The sequence below is a fragment of the Maniola jurtina genome, chromosome 25 (genome assembly GCF_905333055.1).
Source record: "Maniola jurtina chromosome 25, ilManJurt1.1, whole genome shotgun sequence".
Lineage (NCBI taxonomy): Eukaryota > Metazoa > Arthropoda > Insecta > Lepidoptera > Nymphalidae > Maniola > Maniola jurtina.
The window spans coordinates 4269294-4292809 of NC_060053.1; the positions used below are offsets into that span (position 1 = coordinate 4269294).

A 23516-nucleotide genomic window follows, 5' to 3' on the forward strand; every position below is an offset into this window, starting at 1 on the left:
TCACACGCCTTTGAGAAAATTATGAAGAACTTTCAGACATGCAGGTTTCCTCACGATGTTTTCCTTCACAGTTAAAGCATAATAATACTTAATTGCTTAAAATTCACTAACTCCGAAAAGTTAGAGTTACATGCCCGAGATCGAAGCCCTAACTTCCCCTATAAAGGTCACCTGGCACCTGGTGGTAAGTGATGATGCACTCTAGAATGGTAGCGAGCTATCGTGGAAGGAGTATGACAGATTTTGTAACACCCATACCATTTATTAGTTTCTACAGGGTATCATACCGGCACGCTAAATCGTTTGGCGGCACGGCTTTTCATGTAGGGTGGTAACTAGCCAAGGCCGTAGTCTCCCACCAAACAAGACCAGAAACAATTTTCGAAGTTATTATTTCGCCAATTGCCCCTACCGGGAATCGAACCCAGGAACTCCCACTTACAAGGCCCCATGACTCATCACTTTTTTTTTAATTTATTAATTTGCAGACACAAAAAAATCATTATAAAATATGTCTCGCCAAACTGCATCACAGTTTGTTGGCGAGTTAGCGCTCAATAATAATATCCTAAGCCGTTATTATTAAATATATAATTACCTAAAATTTTACAGTTTGTTAAAATCTATTTTACAGCTTATTAAAATCTACTATAGTCAGTCAGCGAAGGAGTCCCTAATAAATACTTCTTTTAGTTTCTTCTTAAGGACTCCTTCGCTGACCTTTTGTTCTTTTCTTAACCATTCTACCCTATTAAATTTCCTAGGTACTAAGTAGCACCAGGGAAGTCGTCAAACCGTTGGGCTGTCATGGGTTCCATGGACCATGGTAGTCACTTACCCCGATTCGACCAGGCTCGTGGTACAGCCAGCGTATCTCAGGCCGCGGTTCGCCGTCGACGTCACAGCTCAACGTTACACTGGCGTCTTCCTCCGCCTCTACGTTTTGAGGTCGAGTGCGGAACGATGGCGGATCTAGACAAACAATCTCTATTTACTACTAGCGAATAACCTTCGTGTGTTATTTTTAACCCCCGACCCAAAAAGAGGGGTGTTATAAGTTTGACGTGTGTATCTGTGTATCTGTGTGTCTGTGTATCTGTGTATCTGTGTATCTGTCTGTGGCATCGTAGCGCCTAAACGAATGAACCGATTTTAATTTACTTTTTTTTGTTTGAAATGTGGCTCGATCGAGAGTGTTCTTAGCTATAATCCAAAAAAATTGGTTCAGCCGTTTAAGAGTTATCAGCTCTTTTCTAGTTTTCTTGTAGAAAAGAAGTTTAGATAACCCTTAGGTTCTTAATATTATGTCAATTGACAAATTTATGTCAAGCTGTCAAGATGCCTTCACTTGTCGGGGGTGTTATAAATTTTTAATTTACACTTGTTTATTTACTATAGATACGCTAAAACAAAAAATTGTTTAATTCATTATATTAGTTGTCTAAACCATCATCACATTTTTGTCTTTTTAATGAAACAGGTTTGGGGTACATCGGTTGGATGGTTTCAAAGTCTATAACGGACATACTCGTAGGTACTCGTAGAAGTATTTTTGTGTTTTGTATATCAGGACTAGTCGAAAGCCATGTGCCCGATGGTATTTCCTATGATATCTCCGTAATCATCTGAGCTATTTAACCTCTTTAGGGTCGGTACTACAAAATGAGTGGGAAAGGTCTTTATACGGGAGATACGGTTCAGCCAACGTATCTCAGGCCGCGGTTCGCCGTCGACGTTACACTGGCGTCTTCCTCCGCTTCTACGTTTTGAAGTCGAGTGCGGAACGATGGCGGATCTAAAGAAAGAATCATTGTGTTTACCTACTAGCTGAGCGGCCCCGGCTTTACACGAGGGATTTAAAAGGTTCCGTACCAAAATGGTATAATGGAACCCTTATGGTGCGACTTTCTCTGTCCATCCGTCTGTCTGTCACAATCCATTATTTCAGTAACTATTGGCATGACATTTGGAATAGTTGTATATTATAATAGTAGCCCAACATCATTGGAATAAAAAAAGCGAAAAATAAGATTAGCTTAATTAAAAAAGGAGACCGGGGGGGGGGGGGGGGGATCAGGGATTTCGTCATCAGGTACTATTGACTTATTATTATTTACTATTTGTTGTTATAGCGGCAATAGAAATACCAATTTCGTGAAAATTTCAACTCTCTGCCTATTACAGTTTACGAGACAGTCTGCTGACAGACAGACGAACGGAAAGCGGAGGCTTAGTAATAGGGTCCCGTTGGTACCCCTCGGGTACGGAACCCAAACAAACGCTGAGAAGATGGACTTACATGTAACATTCAAAGTCAGAGAAGCCTCATTCTTTCCCGCGGTGTTGCTCACTTCACATTTGACCACGGCTTTATTGTGTTTCCGAGATACGTTGAAGATGATCTGAAACAAAAACAGTTTTATACTCTAAGTTTTGATGACTGCCCTGGCGCACTTGTGAGCGCTGTGGTCTTAAAAATGGAAGGTCTCGGGTTTGATTCCCACCAGGGTTAAATATTTTGAGGTTTATAATTTCTAAATTTTCTCTGGTCTAGTGGGAGGCTTCGGCCGTGGCTTATTACCACCCTACCGGCAAAACCATGCCGCCAAGCGTTCCGGTACGATGCGGACCAAAGGGGCATAGGCACCCTTCCACCCGCTTCCATCTTAAACTGTATCATCACTTACCACCAGGTGAGATTGCATTTAACGGCTAACTTATAAGTTCTATCTGAATAAAAAACCAGCTAAGTGCGAGTCAGACTCGTGCACCGAGGGTTCCGTACTCGGGTTTTTTTCCGTCATTTTGCACGATAAATCAAATTCACGGTTTTCGGATTTCCACTTGTGCTACCTACCTTTTTTTTTTTCGAGGGGGAAATCTTCATAAGATACCCACTCGGGTTATGTGGGATTTCTACCCACTAAAACCCCCTCGGTGGCCCTCAGCACATATTGAGAAGCTCCGGAAACTCTGACGAACGTGCGCCGGTGCCTCTCTCGTGCGACGCTCATAAGACCTACCTACCTGCCAAATTTCATGATTCTAGGACAAACTTACCATTTCATCAGTATAGTCCCCAACAACAGGATTGCCATTCAAGTACCATCTGTAGACCTGAGCGGGTGGGTTTGCGTCAACCTGGCATCGAATCCTGGCCTCGCTGCCTTCAGGTATCTTGTCATTCACTGTAGGTGTTTTGATAGAAACGTTGATTTTCGGAGCGTATTTGACCTGCCAACAAAAAAATTACAATCACCATCATTTTAACACATCGCTGGCCCACTACTGAGCACAGGTCTCCTCTCGTAATGAGAAGAGTTACAGCCATAGTTAGGTGCTAGCCAAATGCGGATTGGCAGACTTCATACATTATTGAAAACATTATACAATGTATAACCAGAACGCTACCAAAAACGAAGACAGGTGATAGTACTGATGATCACATCACACTAATATTATAAAGGAGAAAGTTTGTATGTGTGTGTGTGTGTGTGTGTTTGTGTGTGTGTATGTTTGTTACTCCTTCACGCAAAAACTACTGGACGGATTGGGCTGAAATTTAGAATGGAGATAGATTATACCCTGGATTAGCACATAGGCTACTTTTTATCCCGGAAAATCAAAGAGTCCCCACGGGAATTTTAAAAAACCTTCATCCACGCGAACGAAGTCGCGGGTATCAGCTAGTAAGATATAAACCCTGAATCAACAAAAATTCTTAATTTTTTAAAAGGTCACAGTAAGTATATTTCAAATAAAACATCTGACTGACGCTAGAGGTCAAACGAACGTTCCGTAAATAGGTCAATCGAACTCAATGCCGCGTCGTAGGTGGGGCAGGAGATTTGCACGCCATTAAAAATTGGTTGTCTGTAAAGTCGGTTTACTGACGATAGTTGAACGTGACAACAAAGGCCGATTGTGCTTCTTTGTCGCTCGTTCCGCGCTCTCGCTTGCACTTCAAGCCTTACATGGAACGCCTCAGAGCGAGGTAACGCCGCATGAGTCATGTTTTTTCGTGCGTGCAGCCGGCTCTATCGAATTATAAGACGTTGTCACGTCAAAAATAATACAGTGGTAAATTCTCATACGTTACCTCAATATGTACAGTGGCCATCCTGTACGCTCTGTCAGCGGTGTTCTGGGCTTGACACGTTATTGTCTGGTTGTGGTGCTCCTTGTTAGGCACTAACCGCAACACTGATCTGTAACGACGTATCTGGTAATTATCTATGCTATGTCATGCTAGTGGCGGCATTATATTGGTTTGCGGTTCCATAACTAATGTATTATCCATACTAATATTATAAATGCGAAAGTGTGTCTGTCTGTCTGTCTGTCTGCTACGTTTTCACGGCCCGACCGGTGAACCGATTTTAATGAAAGGTACCGTAAACTGAGGCTACTTTGATCCTATGGGGTATCAATGGCCAAAGGGTACAGACTTGGGATACATCCCGGGGAAGGACATAGGCTACTTTTTATCCCGGAAAATCAAAGAGTTCCTACGGGATTTAAAAAATCGAAATCCACGCGGGCGAAACCGCGGGTATCTCCTAGTTATTAATAATAACTATATGATGCCCGCAACTTTGTCTGCGTGGATTTAGGTTTTTTAAAAATCCCGCAGAAACTCTTTGATTTTCCGAGATAAACAGTTGTCTATGTCAATTTCCGGGATGTAAGCTTACCTACTCTATACCAAATTTCATCAAAATCGGTTGAACTACTGGGCCGTGAAAAGCTAGCAAACAGACAGACAGTCACACTTTCGCATTTATAATATTAGTATGGAGGATTGTAACTTAGAAAACACATAATACCGCACCCCTAGATCAAAACTGTTTCAACTCAAAACCATCACTTTTTGAGATAACCTCATTTACTTATCCTTGAATCGATTATTTGTATGGCAATTGGAATGGTACCATAATCACCTATTGTATCGGACAGTAATTACTGGAAATAGTCGAAAAATCGATTATTAATTTCGACGGAATGACACCATACGAGCCATAAGAATAAATCACAAACTTCTAAAAAGCTTTTAAAAATTATTTATCAGAAAGATCTCATACGAGTGTCTCCAGCATCCAAAGCAACGTAAAAGATTTTGAACTGTAGAAAAACAGTTCCCGTATCCGAAGCCTCGATTTTTTTTAAACAAATATGTCTATTTTACAATAACGCACTACCACCACCATGCACTATTTCTTAGGTTGGAATCTATAGACCGCACTTTGACTTTGCTTAGACTTAAGTTTCAGTTGAAACGAGACAGATTTATGGCAGCGGTATAACGCTGTCTCGTTTTAACAGTGTCTTAAGTCTGAGCAAAGTCAAAGTGCGGTCTATAGATCTCAGCCTTAGTGTTTCTTACCTCGTCCTATACCTCTGCTCATCCGGTAATAATTCAACTCTGCTCTCAACCTCTTTCTTTATGACTACTTGGTTCCCGTCGACCCAGGTTATCTGTATAAAATAATATAAATATATAAGTACATATTTATTAAAAAAAAATATTACAGTAAAACTTTTTTTTTTTCTTTATTTATTTAAGGGCTTTGATACATTAAAGTACATGTCAGCCCAATTATAATCTAATTAAATACAACAATACAACAAAATTCTTAATCTAACAAAATAAGTCTTCCTCACTATCCATAATTTGATTTAGAAAGCAGCAATGTGCAGATGTCATTATCCCCAAACCAAACCGAAATATACTTCATAATCTCAATAAAAAAACCAATAAATCCTTTAATCTTTCTTCGAAAGTGCAGTATATACAATAAAACTTAAAGCTAGCCTTATCTAACTACTATACAAATCATGCCCGCTTAGAATGGTGCTAAGAATACTGGCTGGATTTCCACGCTGGACAGCCAGGCTGATCCGTCGCGCAAAAATGGGGCTATTGTATTAGTACCTGTTATATTTAGGACAGTAATACGATATTGAGAAAATCCCAATGATTTGTAATGAAAAATCCAGTGAAAAAATATTTCCGAAATTCCAAATGAGTCGTAAAGCGAGTAACAGCAAGTTAATACTCTATAATAATTAATAGACATAAAGTTAATAGATAGAAAGTTAGTTTGTATTTGTGTGACCGAGTGCGCGTGCGCGCGCGCGCGTGCGTGTGTGTGTGTGTGTGTGTGTGTGTGTGTGTGTGTGTTTATGTGTGTGTGTGTGTGTGTGTGTGTGTATGTGTGTGTTTGTGAATACGTACCTACTTGTAGCACGGGTTCTTTAGACCCATTTTGATCGTAGTTGAAATAAGACTACAGTGCTATGAACTGTTTTACGTCAATCGATTCATTGGTTAGTTTATGAGTGGTATACGCAAAAGTATACAAACATAAACTACATCAAATTTTATCATAGTGCAGATGAGATAATATATCAAAAACCTAAACCTACGCAAGATCGAATGATCTACGTATCCGTGATATCCGTACGTACTGACGTTGTAGATATAAAATAACATTTTTTTAGCTTTCATAGTTCTAAACTCAGACCCGCCCACTCCGAGCGTCATCAATCAAGATTATAAGAGCATTATTAAATTCTTCAAAATCTAGGAAACACGAGCTATGGTAAAATTTAATGACAGGAACATACTTGCAAAACGTCGTCCAAACTGGGCAGCATTACTCGCGTGTTAGTCAACAAGTGTAAATAAAAAATTTATGACGACCCCGACAAGTGAAGGTTACAGTAACTAGAAAATAGCTGATAACTTTCAAACGGCTGAACCGATTTTCTTGGATTATAGCTAAGAACACTCTCGATCAAGCTACCTTTCAAACAAAAAACTAGATTAAAATCGGTTCATTAGTTTAGGAGCTACGATGCCACAGACAGATACACAGATACACACGTCAAACTAATAACACCTCTCTTTTTGGGTCGGGGGTTAAAAAATCAAATCATTTATGCAAAGTAGGCACCTACTATTGTACTTCTTTTGATGGTCAGGATTGTTTGATTTGTTAGATGATGTAGTGGTGATAATTAATTACGTCAACTTAAAACTCCACTGTTATTTGGGTTACGCTATAGTTTTTCACGATTTCTTAGTTCAATAGTGCTCCAGGCTTCGCACGGGTAGCTTATTACAATTTTCTTAGGGATCTCTAATATTTTTGAAAATGAAATACAGCCTTTGTCACTCAGGAATAATGTAGCTTTTTACTGGTGAATTAATTTTTAAAATCGTTTCAGTAGTTCCAGAGATTACTTCCCACAAACAAACTTACAAACTTTACCTCTTTATAATATTAAGTATAGAAGTGTAGATTAATTTATTCATTTATTTATTTGTAAAAATTGAAATTGTATTTAAATCTGAGATCTTACTCGTTTTTGACGATTCGTAAGATGTTTCTTAAAGTTTATTGAAATACAAGAGTAAATTAAAACACCCCCGACAAGTGAAGGTTACAGTAACTAGAAAAGAGCTGATAACTTTTAAACGGCTGAACCGACTTGGATTATAGCTTTGAACACTCTCGATCAAGCCACCTTTCAAAAAAAAACTAAATTAAAATCAGTGAATTAGTTTTGCAGCTACGATGTCACAGACAGATACACAGATACACACGTCAAACTTATAACACCCCTCTTTTTGGGTCAGGAGTTAAAAATAAAATCTTAAACATTTTTGACGCTCTATTTGGAAAAACTGATAATAAAAATACGTTCAGTAGTTTTGCGTGAAAGAAAAACAAACATACACACACAAACACATACACACACATATTATATACTTAAGCTTTCGCCTTTTTAATATTAGTGTGAAGTGTGATGTGGTGAGTATGGTTCCAACTTAAACAGTAAGCTGGCTTAACCTGTTTTCATTTCACTACGAAAGCTTTCGATCATCCTTTTAAATGATTAAAAAGACAATGAATCAGCATTAAAAGCTCGTAGACGATTTTAATTTTAAGCGAATAAAGCGTTGTTTGAGGTCTAAATGGTAGAAATATTCTAAATTTTTGGAGGCTAATTAATCAAACTTCTATATAAAATTGTTGCCCTAATTATTACGCTATTAGGTATTCAATGAAGGCTAAGACTTTATTCATACTCAAATTATTTAATCAAACAAGTTTAAATTAAAAATTTACAACACCCCCGACAAGTGAAGGTTACAGTAACTAGAAAAGAGCTGATAACTTTCAAACGGCTGAACCGATTTTCTTGGATTATAGCTAAGAACACTCTCGATTCAGCCACTTTTCAAAAAAAAAAACTAAATTAAAATCGGTTCATTAGTTTAGGAGCTACGATGCCACAGGCAGATACACAAATACACACGTCAAACTTATAACTCTTTTTGGGTCGGGGGTTATAAACTAAAGCTACGAGGGTTCCAAACGCGCCCAGGTCTTAGAAGAACCCACAACAAACTCAACCGGGTATTCTTTTTACTATAACCACTTCACAAAAATTAAAGCGCAAGTTTATATCCACTCTATCGCTAGACTTACCTCAGCCGCTGGTTTTCCTCCCTCGGAAACGCACTCAATGTCAACGGGTTGGTTCTCTATTGCGTCTATGAAGGCACCTTGAAGTATCCGAGGAGGGTCGGGTGCCACAAGCACTGTCAGCTGGGCATACCGCGACCTTATAGCCGGTTCTCCTGATTAAAAAATATATTAATTAGTATATATTCTGTTCGTATATTTAGTGACTAATTAAACAAGAAGTGGAATATGTTTAATTAAGTATTTGATTTGTTGAAGTGGAGTTTAATGAAGTGTTTAATTCCTCAATTTTGGACTTGCCTTTACATAGGTTCAAAAAATCTACTAAAACTAAGTATGCTCCTGAGAAAACATTGCATAATATTAGTATGGCTTAGGTGGTATTAAAGTTAAATACTCAAATTCAAACTCAAATTCAAAATATTTTTATTCAATTAAACTTTTACAAGTGCTTTTGAATCGTCAAAATAATCTACCACTGGTTCGAAATGCCGTTCCTACCCAGAAAAACCAGCAAGAAACTCGGCGGTTGCTCTTTTCAAGTATAAATAATAAAAGAGCGTGGATTTGACCTGCAGCTCGCTCCAGCAATGCCCGGGAACTCGATTGCTTTTATACACGGCATAAAATTGTATATCAAATCTTTGAAAAGAGCAACCGCCGAGTTTCTTGCTGGTTCTTCTCGGTAGGAAAGGAATTCCGAACCAGTGGTAGATGCTTCTGACGATTCAAAAGAACTTGTAAAAGTCTAATTGAATAATAATATTTTGAATTTGAATTTGAGTATTTAACTTTAATACCACCTAAGCCATACTAATATTATGCATGCATTAAAAAAAAAGGAGTGGACTGAAATCCGAAAGGTCGGCGGTTCAAACCCCACCCGTTGTACTATTGTCGTACCTACTCCAAGCATAAGCTTTACACAGGAGGGGAAAGGGGAATATTAGTCATAAATGATAAACTTGGCTAATATTCTTTTTTTTTAAAGACTCTTACCATTAAGACCGGAGCTAACTTGACACTGGTACCTGCCGTCGTCTTCTAAAGTCACATCTCTTATGTCTAGTGAGTAATCTCCTGCAACAAAACAAAACCTTCTTTATTTAACTAATTCATCATCCAACCCATCGTCGTCTCACTACTGAGCACGGGTCTCCTCTCAGAACGAGATAATTTTAGGCTACAGTCCATCACGCTGGCTTTGGATTGGCAGATTCACACAGCTTTGAAAAGCTTTCGATCTGAAAATCCAAAACTTTCTCAAATCTCCAATTTTAATTTTTGAGCCGTGATGGTCTATGTCTGGTCTACCTATGTACACATATAATACGCGACAGGTCAAGATGGCAATCGGGGTATGAGGTAGGCACATGGATGGTATGTGGAGCGTCCCTCCACATACCATCCATGTGCCAGATTGCTTAATATCTACGCACATGCAAACTGTGGAAATCAACTCCCATCGGCGGTGTTCCCACTAGATTACAATATGGGGTTATTCCAGGGGCGGACCAACAAATTCCTGCAAGCCCAGCAACGCATCGGCGGTTCCTCTGGGCGGCGGTAATCACTTAACATCAGGTGACCCACCTGCTCACTTGCTCGCTATTTTTCACTAAAAAAAAGTAAAGCCTGCTTCTACACAAATATCTTTAAAAAGGGGTTTTTGTTGTGACTTCAATACCATATTCGGGTAAAAATAACAAAGAAAAAGGAATCGAAGTAAACAGAAGCCATATTAATCAAATGAATCAGAATAGGATCCTGTACTGAGTAAATAGGTACATATAATATTAGAGATGGACTATTTCACAGGTAGCATGAAAAAAATCATATGAAAAGCTTTTCTTAGTAACACTTGCTAACTTACTGAAGAAAGTAACCTATGAAAAACCATTACGGGGCTAAGTAGCTTGCGAGCGAGAACACTCGTATTGCTGCGTGTTAGTAAGAGCCTCTAGTACCTACTTAGTAGTTACTAAGTATAGTAGACCTGTAGTTAGAAAATTAAGATTCCGTGAAAAACCACCTGTGAAATATCAGCGTTAATTTAACGTTAATCATTATGGCTGGTTAAATAAATGTAGCAAGTGCGAAAATTGAAAAATCACTTTCTGTGAAAAATCATCTGTAAAATCACTGTGAAAAATTATAATTTCACCAAATGAAAATGATTTAAAAGTAGCAATAATGCCCATCTCTTGTATTACATTACGCTACCGAAAGACCATGATCCCTTTGACGAGGCCCGCCCTTTTATTGGGGAATAAAGAAATCAATTACTTAATTAGAAATAGCTCTTAGGCCTTTCAATTATCTTAATGTATTTATTTTCTTGTATTTTGTGTTGGGGTAAAAGAATTATATCTTGCGTTTTCGACCCAATATTTTCGTAAATACCTCATAATACAATAAACAGAACTGTGACTACGAATATATGTAAACACAATTAACTTGCTGTCTGTCTATCTGTCTGTGTGTAACAAACCTTTTCTCGGAAATGGTTTGAGGTATCCAGCTAAGATTTATGTATAATAAGACAAAAAAGAGCAAATTTTAGTAGATTATTAATTTTTCCCGAGTATCATCAAAGGATATTTCATAAAACATTTAATAACAAAATAAATGAATATTAAGAATTCGTCTTTGTTATTTTTTTTTTTAGATTATGCAATGCTAGGCAAAGGCAATTTTGATAAAATTAAAATATGTTACAGAACTTATTTGAGAGCTTTGCTTTGCAATTAAAGAAATCTTAAAAACCATTCACATTTCATAAGGTTATCAACTTTCCACCAATCAGGGGTTACAGGGATTAGAATGAAGGTAATTTTTTATGTTATTTTCTACCAGAACTAAGTTAGTTAAAGCTATGAAAGATGTTTGATAAATACATTCTTCGATAGGAAACCTCGCGGTACTCTGGTTAAAAAGTTTTTTAACCGGCTTCGAAAAAAGGAGGAGGTTCTCAATTCGTCGGAATCTTTTTTTTTTGTATATTACCCGATTACTCTAAGACGCCTGGACCGATATGGATTTTTTTTTTGTTTGAAAGGGTATACTTTGCGGATAGTCCCATATAATATTGGTGAAGATCGGATGAATATCTTCGGAGATGGAGAACAGAACTCCTCAATGGATAACAGTAATTTTTTTTTTTTTTTCACTATAGGTAAGCGCTTGACCACAATCACACCTGATGGAAGTGAAATTGCTCGCGATCAGTGTAATAGATTAGTAAGCAGTAGGGTTTTAACTGAGCATAGCATATTATAGTACAGTGGGGCCACTAAATATCTATACTAATAAATAAAATTGGAGTGTCTGTCTGTAATATCGAAATAACTACTGCATATTAAGGTCATATGGTTATTTGAACGATACTATAACTGAATCACACGTTTCTAAAATTTTTGTCTGTCTGTCTGTCTGTCTGTTTGAAAAGGCTAATCTTCGGAACGGCTGAACCAATTTTGACGAGATTTTCACAGAGAAGTAGAGAATTGACCAGGGAGTAACAGGCTACTTTTTTAACCGACTTTCAAAAAGGGAGTTGTGTTTTTCTACCTATGTACACCGAAATCTCCAAGATTTCTGAACCGATTTGCGTCATTTCTTGTTTAATCGATAGAGGAACTTTGCGACATTGTTTCATTAAAAAATTGGATTCCAACTCCTCAATCCTGATGCTGCAGGGGATCTGACCAATCCACGCGGGCGAAGCTGCGGGCATCAGCTAGTTGTGAAATAATAAAATTCTAAAGAAAAAATAATCGACTTCGCGATCTGGTAGCCACTACATCACTACAGGTGTGATTACCGATTAAGTTCAATACCGGTCTATCAATCAATAGAAAAAGGCAATCTATTATTCATATCGATCAAATAAAGTGGTTCAAAGACCGGCGTCTTGTATTCAAGCTGTCAAGTTACTAATTTTTACACATCACTGCCATTTGAACTCTGCTACTTATTAAGAGCTAACCGGTAATATTATTACCGTTAAAGGTGTTCGCACATTATTTAGCACCGTACGCACCGTATAGACTATGGGGACTACATTATTTATTTAACTACTGTATTGCATAAAAAATATATTACAGAATGAAAGCTTAATTATTTTTAATAATTTTTTTAAACTAGCTAACCCACCCTGGTTTCGCTTTAGTGGCATTTTTAAAAATCGGCACCCAAATACCATATATTTCATAAATATATCTCAAAAAATGACGGAGTTTCATGCAAACTTTTATCCCCTATTATATAAAAAAACAAAAGCTGAAATACCTATTTTCTGAACTTCTGTGAACTCGAAGGACCGTTCGCACGTTTGTCATATGTAACAAACGTCAACGAAAAATTCTATCATACTATTTGGTACTAAATACCTCATTTACCCTTCTCACTCTGAGAGGAGACCCGTACTCAGTAGTGATCATGATGATGATGATCTCATTTATCATGTTTTTTTCTCTTTATTGGAACACATACAGCATTTACATTATTTCTTAGCTACTTATTCCTAGTTAGTTCATACGCCTATTAAGTCTTCACTGATTTACATCATCCATTTGAGCGGGAGTTAGTAGATTAGTTAGGTATGTTATATGATTTATCAATTGTATGTGCAATCACCTTAATATTTTAACTTGAAATAGATACCAATATAGTAGTAATTTGCATAACCGGTTAAGCTATGATCGTTTTCGATTGAAATGAGATGTGCAGGAATTTGTATCGTATTTATCTTAACTAAAGGATGCCCCCAACTATCCTCGTGAATTTAGGTTTTAAAAATCCCGTGACAATTCTTTTCTCTGATAAACAGTAGTCTATATCGGTCTCCAGGATATAGGTAAGCTATCCCTGTACCAAGTAGATGATGTCTGCAACTTCGTCCAAGTAAATTAATTTTTTTTAAATCTCGTGGGAAGCCTTTGATTTTCCGGGATAAAAAGTAGCCTATGTCACTTTCCAGGTCTTAAAGTTTCAACTATACCTATGTATACTACATGCAAATAATCGACTTCGATCTCGTCGCTCCGTTGCGACGTGATTAAAGGAAAAACTAACAAACTATCCAGAGAGATAAGAACCAGCAAGAAACTCGGTGGTTGCTCTTTTTAAACTGAATACTTGAAAAGAGCAACCGCCGAGTTTCTTGCTGGTTCTTCTCGGTAAAACGTCATTCCGAACCAGTGGTAGATTATTTTGACGATTCAAAAGCACTTGTAAAAGTTTAATTGAATACAAGTGTAAATTAAAAATTTATAACACCCCCGACAAGTGAAGGTTACAGTAACTAGAAAAAAGCTGATAACTTTCAAACGGCTGAACCGATTTTCTTGGATGATAGCTAAGCACTCTCTCGATCAAGCCACCTTTCAAACAAAAAAAACTAAATTAAAATCGGTTCATTCGTTTAGGCGCTACAATGCCACAGACAGATACACAGATACACAGATACACACGTCAAACTTATAACACCCCTCTTTTTGGGTCGGGGGTTAAAAAATATTTTGAATTTTGATTTTTTTTTATCCCTAGTGATGGGTAGTGATATTCTATTTGGTCAGATTGAATAATATGAGAATAAGAATACGTGGAAACCTAGTTTCCCAAAAACTAATTATTATCATTATTTGTTCTCAGTATTGAAAACCTTTCTATTTGTTTTAAATTATGCTATTACTCTGGCGGAATAAATGGTGTTTTATTTATTTATTTTATTTAATCGTGTATAAAAAAGGCACGATTTTCAAAAATAATCCTGTCAAAATTATATATAATAATCATAATAATTAGTCATGAGCATTCACCGATTTGCAATGTTCTGTAAAATGTCAATGTATCGTGATTTAACTTAAAGCAACGCCATCTGTGCCAAACGTCAAAAGCGTTTCACGAAAGATGTTATGACGTGATTTAGCTGATGCGCGCATTTCTTTTGCATGGATTTACGTTTTAAAGTTCCCGTTGGAACTTGAAATCCTTTTCAGGGTTCCGTACCTCAAATGAAAAAACGGAACCCTTATAGGATCACTTTGCTGTCTGTCTGTCTGTCTGTCCGTCGTATCTGTCAAGAAACCTATAGGGTACTTCCCGTTGACCTATAATCATGTAATTTGGCGAGTAGGTAGGTTTTATAGCACAAGTACAGGAATAAATCTTAAAACTGCGAATTTGTGGTTACATCACTAAAAAAATTAAAATGTGTTTCAATTTTCAAAGTAAGATAGCTATACCAAATGGGATATGAAAGGGCTTTACTTGTACTTTGTAAAACAGATTTTTATTTATTTTTATGTATGATAGTTTTTGATTTATTGCGCAAAATGTTGGAAAAAATACCCGAGTACGGAACCCTGAGTGCGCGAGTCCCACTCGCACTTGTTTATTTGATCACGTCTTTCATTGTCAGTCCTTGGTTTGGTGACTGCGTACCATTAATATCATGGTAATATAATTATTATTAACATAATAATTATGATGGATTCGCAATGGCCAAGTAGCCAGCGTCGTGGACTATTACTTTTAACCCTTTTAAGTCTAAGAGGAGACATGGTTGAGGCCGGCGCGGCGATGGATTAGTGATACTATATATCATGCTTTTGCTATGTTATTAGAACAATTTAAAACTAGGTTAGAATACAAAAAAAAAAACACCTGTAGACATAAAGTATAGCTAAAGATCAGCCATCGCGTTCCTAATGCGAGCTTTTTAAAATGTTAAGTGCTCCTTTTAAAAACAGACAAATGCCGCGTTCAGACCGGCTTTTGTTTTCCTTTGTTTCATAAAATATGATGATAATATCGCGTTAAGAAAGAAAGAAATCTTAAAAGTTTTCTAGACAGCTTTTGAAGACTAGCTTTCGCTTGTGGCTTTGCCTGCGTGAAATTCGTGTAAGATATATACCTAATAGCTTTTTAAAAAACATAATAAACGCAGGGCAGCGTAAGTGCGTTTGGACCTTAAGAGGGGTCTCTCCGTCACTCGCCCCATACAAACGTAGTTCCAATTTCATTTGTATATTAAGCAACCAACGTCCATGAAATTTTGCAGACATATTCTAGAAACTAATATCTATGCCTGTAGTTTTCCAGATTACTGTTATCAAAGATTAGACATATTCTAGAAACTAATATCAGGCACAGATATTAGTTTCTAGAATATGTCTGCAAAATTTCATGGACTTTGGTTGCTTAATCTATACTAATAAATAAAATATTCAAATGAAATTGGAACTACGATTGTATGGAGTAAGTGACGGAGAGAGCCCTGTTAATGTGTCCTGTTTTCAATTATTAGTTCCTTGAATCAATTTATATTTTGTCCATTGTTTATTTGCCAAAAGAAATATACCCAACCTTGAGCGCACGTTTCGAATACCAGATGCTTCAAACAATCGTTAAAGCTTCCTATGCCAAAATGTGGGAGCAATGACCTCCGTATGTGACTTCTAATTATATATTCCGTTTCATATGAACTACGTAATGGGAATACATAAAAGTCTTGAACTAACTGAAGGAGGAAACTACCTAAGACTTGCATAAAACAAGACGTTTAGTACGAGAAGTGTAAATTAAAAATTTATAACACCCCCGACAAGTGAAGGTTACAGTAATAACTAGAAAAGAGCTGATAACTTTCAAACGGCTGAACCGATTTTCTTGGATTATAGCTAAGAACACTCGATCAAGCCACCTTTCAAACAAAAAAAAAACTAAATTGAAATCGGTTCATTCGTTTAGGAGCTACGATGCCACAGACAGATACACAGATACACACGTGAAACTTATAACACCCCTCTTTTTGGGTCGGGGGTTAAAAACGAGCGCTGTGGAGTGAGAATAAGTCCAGCTCTAGGTTTTTTGTACGTATTTTAAAGTAGTTGATTCCCGCGACTTCGTCCGCGTGGATTTAAAGTTTAATATTTCTGTGGAAAGTCTTTTATTTTTCGGAATATATTCGTACCGATTGTCAAAATCGGACGCCGCACAGAAGACAGATTTTCTGTTGCTTGCGCCCGCGCAGCGTGAAGCAAAAGTTCAGAAAATTGGATTTAATAAGGAATTATTACAATAATTATAATTAATGCCGGTTCTTGCTTGGTAACTGGTTGTTTTAACTAGTAAGAAAATATAATAATGTATAAGTAGTGGTAATAGTAATTATTACATGCAGTAGCAAGTATACATGATTATATTTTTTATTGCTGAAACCACCAGTTGTCACGCGAATTTAACCAGTATTAATTTTGGTGTTCGTAAAAATCACAGTAAGGTAATTGCAGCTACCAGTGACCCATTGAAATGTGCAGGTATTACAAACCCATTATTTTAATTCTTTTTTTTTTTTTAATTTCTTGAACGGTTTAATTAATATATTATTGTTTATAATGTATAATTGTTTATTCACTAAATGGCTAGTTATGGGCCTCATAAGAAAGCTTAGAGTCACTCAGCGGGCGATGGAGAGAGTTTTTTTTACTTGATCAAATCAGGAATTCCTACGAATCTCCTCAGATTTGTAGGAGAACCAGAGTGACCGGAGTTGCAGAGATGAATTGGCAATGGGCAGGGCACATATTAGTTCGAAAACGCGATATTGGGGTCCCAAGGTGCTGGAATGGCGACCTTGCACCGGAATGCGCCTTAAAGTAAAAATAGTAAGTAAGGTAAGTAAAATTATCAAAAAGTTAGGACTGATTCACAAACAGCGCCAGCCGAATCGACGATATGTCAAATATTAGGCTAAGGGTGACGTGAAATCAATGAAAAATAAGCGCTTCATAGGCTACGAAATGTCAAATGTAGGTAACATTTGACGCCTGCCAGTGGCGTCAAAGTTTCTTGAACTGTGGTACGGTGCTGAATCTGGTTGAACCCGTACCTCGCGAGAAGCATACAAATATCTAGGTAAATTGCGTTGTACATTTTATTTTCACTCAGTATAATACGGTTACGGCTCTGTTTTTGTCTATCAGCGGTTTGTAAACACGACGTGGCTGTGGAAACTGATCCGGGAATATTTCTGAGTGGATTAATCGGTTCTTACATAACGGATGCTGATCTATATTGATCAATGGAAACAGTTCAATTTTAGGGTACGACACCTGAAAAGGAAAAAGGAACTCTTATAGACCTATATTACTTCGCTGTATTCAAGGTCACATGAAAACAGTATATCAGCAATTCCAAATACCTAAATGTGTCACACTAATTTAAATTTAAGCACGTCGGTAACCAAAAAAAAAGTTTAATAATGTTGATCGCACATTACATACGAACCGTATGAACGCAGGTGTTTTTTATCCGACTGCGACAAAGCTAAAAGGAAGGGTTATGATTTTAGCAGTCTATATATGTATGTATGTATGTATGTGTGTATGTATGTTTGTTTCTAGATTCTGTGTGTTCCACCATAGCGCCTAAACTACTGGGCCGATTTTGATGAATGAGGTGTCAATCGATTTGTCGTAAAGGTCCGGCTGGCATAGGCTACATTTGATATGAAAAAAGTTGACCTAATGGATGTTACATGAAAAAAGTGGGGGTCTCCTAAATTTTTTTGTTGCTATTGTATCGAGTGGGATTTCAAATGAAAGAGGAAGAAATTCTGAGTTCATAAAAATATCAATGTACTACAACATTAAAATATACCACGAAAAACAATTTTACCATAATATTTCAGCGTTTATTAAGACGATCGCAGTCGGGTTTTAGTTTTCAAAATAAAAATAGTTGTCAAAATAAATCTTGTTCAAATAATTGTCCATTTAACATTTTTTTTATTTATTGTTGTAGATAATTTGTATTTTTTATTTGATCACGTCTCATTGCGGTGCTTGTTTTGGTGACTGCGTACCATTAATATCATGGTACTTACTATTTACTTTGGAAATCTGTCTGTAACTGAAAAACTTCCTTTTATAATTTGGAGTAGTTGTGTAATTTATTACGTGCCTGCCTTTAGGTGGGCAAATGGATACATCAAATGAACATTTTTCTTTAAACTGTTTCATTATAACTTCAATGTATTGTAAGATAATAATAACTAAGCAGTTTCTGCTAGATAAATTAGAATTTTCAAAAACCCTTTCTTAGCGGATGTCTATGTCATAAATAGCTACCTGCATGCCGTCCTGTAGTTAGAGCTGTTCCTTGATAGACAAGTCAGTCAGTCAGTCAACATTTTCTTTTATAATTATAATAATTAGTGTAGATTGTTACGGCTATACTCACGTATTTAGTCGACGTAAGCCCGACTAGTTTCGAACCCATCCAGGGTCCTTTTTCATAGGGACTCAGCTCGCTGCGCGTCGCGGTTAAACCTTCTAGCTTGTTCACACAAGCTGCGTGAGCGTAGACACAGCGTATACCATTGCGTTGTAATGTATGGAATTGTATGAAACATGGCAGACCGGTTGCGTAAAGCGTGGACGTATGCGTAACCCGGTGTGTTAGGGGTTTACGCGCGTCGGCCTTTAACGCGGAGTATAGTCATAACAATCTATACTTATAATGGAAATCACTCGACAGTTTAAACATTATTTCCTTTTATTTTTAGAAAAAGAAGAAGAAGAAGATAGAAGATACACTTACCTTCCTCGTCGCTCCCGATCATGGAGTAACGCTCGTAGCCGCTGAGGTCCCGATGGGTGCCCAGACCGAAGTCGTCCTTGGTCCACTGAAGACTGCCTATCTTGTTCTCCACACGACAGGGCAGGGTCACCCGAGAGCCGACTATCGCACTCTGTGGGACAAAAGAAGATTGTTTTACATCAACTTGGATTAAAGGCCGATTCACACCCATTGCGTATGCACGTGTTACGTGTACGTGACACGTGACACGTGCGTAGTGCGCTCGAATCCGTAGACAACTGCACGCATTACGTCTAAGCGAACCTTCACGCCACGCAGGCGGTATGCCATGTCTCATTCAGTTCCATACATTACAATGCAATGGTACGTGTTACGTCTACGCTTACGCAGCCTGTGTGAACGAGCTCTAAAGCTCTGCTTGTTAGTGACGTAGCTGTGATAGCCTACGTCTACGTCCGGCTCTTAATCGGAAGTCGGGGGTTCGATCCTGGGCACGCACCACTAACTTTTCAGTTATGTGCGTTATAAGCAATTAAATATTACTTGCTTTAACGGTGAAGGAAAACATCGTGAGGAAACCTGCATGCCTGAGAGTTCGCCATGTTCTCAAAGGTGTGTGAAATCTGCCGTCTTGTCTTTTACTACCCGAGTACGGCAAAGCCAAAAGGAAGGGTTATGATTTTAGCAGTCATGTATTATGTATGTATGTTTGTATCCAGATTCTGTGTGTTCCACCGTACCGCCTAAACTACTGGGCCGATTTTGATGAATGAGGTGTCAATTGATTCGTTGTAAAGGTCCGGGTAACATAGGCTTTATTTTATACGATAAAAGTTGACCTAATTTGAACTTGAATTTAAAATGCCTTAGTACTTATCACCTTAAAAACTGCAGGTGCACGACCTTGTTTCCAATACCATGCATGTAATTTGTCCACTTTCCAAACCAGTTTTTTGTTTAGGTACCACTTTACAAAGACACAGGAAGTATAAAAATGTGTTAACATGCTCCCTTGTTATCACATCGGGTTTGTTTATTTTTCTCTTATTTCTCTTCATTGAAGGAAAATATAGTAATAACAGACATAGGCTACTTTTTGTCCCGAAAAATCAAAGAGTTCCCATGCTTCATTCATATTCTTAGTAAAATACAAGTGTAAATTAAAAATTTATAACACCCCCAACAATTGAAGGTTATAGTAACTAGAAAAGAGCTGATAACTTACAAACGGCTGAACCGTTTTTCTTGGATTATAGCTAAGAACACTCTCGATCAAGCCACCTTTCAAACAAAAAAACTAAATTAAAATCGGTTCATTCGCTTAGGCGCTACGATGCCACAGACAGATACACAGATACACACGTCAAACTTATAACATCCCCTCTTTTTGGGTCGGGGGTTAAAAATAATATTCCGAGGTGTCATAAGATCTTAGAAGAGAACTTTGGTTTTTTTTAACACTATGTAATCTTTTTCTTTGATACAATTATATATAAAATTAACAAGCAAGGTCAGACAGTAAATAGGAAGAAATTAATATTATTGAAAATTATAGGAATAATAGATTTAATTATGAACTTTGTCCGCTTCTAAATATTTTATCTAATCCTTTACCGTCGATCAAATACCTATGTAAATTAACAAAATAATTGAGTATTCAAATTAAGACATTTCTAATTTTATTGGAGCTAATTTATAGACGGAAGCGAAAGTGAAACTTAGTTTGTGAACAATCATCATAATTTAACACTAAATCAATTGACTAAAAATGTGTTTTATTAGTATTTATAAAACTCCATAGCCAAAGCTCATGCAACTGTATTTAAAACAAGTGTAAATTAAAAATTTATAACACCCCCGACAAGTGAAGGTTACAGTAACTCGAAAAAAGCTGATAACTTTCAAACGGCTGAACCGATTTTCTTGGATGATAGCTAAGAACACTCTCGATCATGCCACCTTTCAAACAAAAAAAAACTAAATTAAAATCGGTTCATTCGTTTAGGCGCTACGATGCCACAGACAGATACACAGATACACACGTCAAACTTATAACACCCCTGTTTTTGGGTCGGGGGTTAAAAATGAAGACAAAGACGTACACTTGTCTGTGTGAAACACAGTGACACCACAAGAGTAGCGAATCACAACAAAGACAAACTTTGCCATCTTGTTGAAAAAATAACTATTGTTTATTAAATTGTATCCTCCTGTGCCTACCAAAATAGTTATAAATGCTCGCTTCTTAGAAGCTTTGCCTCTGTTCGCTACTCTGTGCTGACACTACATATAGGTATAAATCTTTTGACACATTTGAGCGTGAAAAAATGTCGGCACGTTACCAGGGAACATAAATACCTAGGCACATCATGTTTTCTTTTTTTCAACGTGCTCTGTTGGGAGTTAAACCTCATACAGTTTAATAAATACGAAAAAGGAGAATAAGATGTCAAAAAAGAGAAATAAAGTTGTTTTATTTATTTATTGAAAAGTTTATTTATTTATTTGTTGTGTTGTCAAAAGGAAAACATATTATATCTTTTTATTTTATTAGGAAATTTAAGTAATTCTTTTAAATATTATAAAATAAAAAATGGTCCTTCGAACCAGATACAAACAATTAAAACAAAGATGCTCTTTGAACCGCGGAGTAATAACAATAGAATTCGAAACACAAAAATTCGTTCAGCTCTCATAACTTGTACCCTACGCTAATTAATATCAGTGTTTATAAAATAAAACCGGCCAGCAAGGTCGCTGGGTATATATATAATAAACGGAATTCGTAGATCATATTTTGCTAGTATCTAGATTTCGCCGACTGATACATATTCATACGACTAAATAACTAGTAAATTTTTATGATCTGATACCTGCCTGGCCTGGACGCTTGATATTTATGGTTCACCTAACAAAAACCCGGCTATTTTCTGATCTAGCTCTGAATCTATGTCTAGATCTATTATAACGCAGGTAGAAACTTAAAATTAAAGTCCGTCTGTGTCGTTATAAACTGGAACACAGAAGAAAGCTAAATAAACTTTACAAGCTGACCCGCCCCGCCTTTGCTCGAGTGGAATTCTAGAAAATCGGTGAGGTGGTGGAATTTCAAAAATCCTGAACACGTAACCCCCGACCCAAAAAGAAGGGTGTTATAAGTTTGACGTGTGTATCTGTGTATCTGTCTGTGGCATCGTAGCTCCTAAACTAATGAACCGATTTTAATTTAGTTTTTATTGTTTGAAAGGTGGCTTGATCGAGAGTGTCCGCAGCTATAATCCAAAAAAATCGGTTCAGCCGTTTGAAAGTTATCAGCTCTCTTCTAGTTACTGTAACCTTCACTTGTCGGGGGTGGTTTAAATTTTTAATTTTCACTTGTTATATTTATTTATGGATATAATGTAAATTTCCTTACGTTCTTAGTGCAATAGAATAAAAACTAGATAGGTCAGTGACCTTATAGACCCACATTTGGAGGTCCACCCACATAAACTGATACATGTACTCGTTAAAAAGTACATAAAACTTAACTTTTATAACGACGCTTTTGGCTTTACGTCGAATTGTAACGATGCAACGATTGCGAAACCAAAGCAATGAAATTGTCCCACTCAGATACATATATTAGCCTGTGACTTCAACCGCGTTGAACTGTTTTTAAGAAGATTTTATTCATCCGCTAGGATATGAAACGCCCTTCCGGCATTGGTTTTCCCCAAAAAAAAAACTGGAGACCCCAACTATTTTGGATGTAACATCCGTCAGGTCGTTTTTTTCCGCATAAAAGCCTTTTTCACCCGGACCATAACAACGAATCGATTGACACCTCATTCACCAAAATCGACTCAGTAGCTCAGACGCTACGGTGGAACACACATAAATACAAACCTACATACATACATACATATATAGACTCAGTGGCGTGCACAAGGTTTGGAGCCAGGGTAAGCATTAGTTAGGTAGAAATCTGTTCACTGGCAGGTCATAATGAAAAACGTGCATTGAGCTATTACAACTGAGGTAAGCAGTGCATTTACGCCTCTATGACCTGCACGCCACTGCATAGACTGCTATAAAATCAGTAACCCTTCCTTTTGGCTTTGCAGGTAGTCGGGTAAAAACGTAGATAACTCCGAAATGTTAGAAGTGCGTGTACGAAATCGAACAACCAACCTCTCGAACAAGAGGCGGACGTCCTAACCACTAGGCTATTGCGGCTCAATTTTTATTTTATTTATTTTTTATTCAGATACAAGTTAACCCTTGACTGCAATCTCACATGGTGGTAAGTGATGATGCAGTCTTAGATAAAAGCGGGCTAACCTGGAAAGGGTATGGCAGATTTTCATTAGACCTTTCCTTTGGTTTCTACACGGCATCGTACCGGAATGCTAAATCACTTAGCGGCTCGGC

The 23516-nt window shown here is 37.2% G+C and overlaps 1 protein-coding gene and 1 long non-coding RNA gene across 6 annotated transcripts in view; one reads left to right on the plus strand and one right to left on the minus strand.

The window, feature by feature from the left end:
• LOC123878143 (irregular chiasm C-roughest protein-like) overlaps positions 1–23516 on the minus strand; it is a 120354-nt gene that overhangs the window by 20179 nt on the left and 76659 nt on the right. For all 5 annotated transcript variants that reach the window (XM_045925238.1, XM_045925239.1, XM_045925240.1 and 2 more), the window contains exons 3-10: positions 19104–19254; positions 9495–9575; positions 8499–8650; positions 5384–5475; positions 4100–4208; positions 3061–3234; positions 2300–2402; positions 839–972 (exon numbers count right to left, since the gene is read on the minus strand). In XM_045925238.1, coding sequence (XP_045781194.1) covers positions 839–972; positions 2300–2402; positions 3061–3234; positions 4100–4208; positions 5384–5475; positions 8499–8650; positions 9495–9575; positions 19104–19254 — 996 coding nt within the window. The remainder of the gene's footprint in view (positions 1–838; positions 973–2299; positions 2403–3060; positions 3235–4099; positions 4209–5383; positions 5476–8498; positions 8651–9494; positions 9576–19103; positions 19255–23516) is intronic.
• On the plus strand, positions 156–23139 carry LOC123878158. Its single transcript, XR_006798771.1, has 3 exons — positions 156–166; positions 3744–3746; positions 23016–23139. It is a non-coding gene; the product is annotated as an uncharacterized LOC123878158 (long non-coding RNA).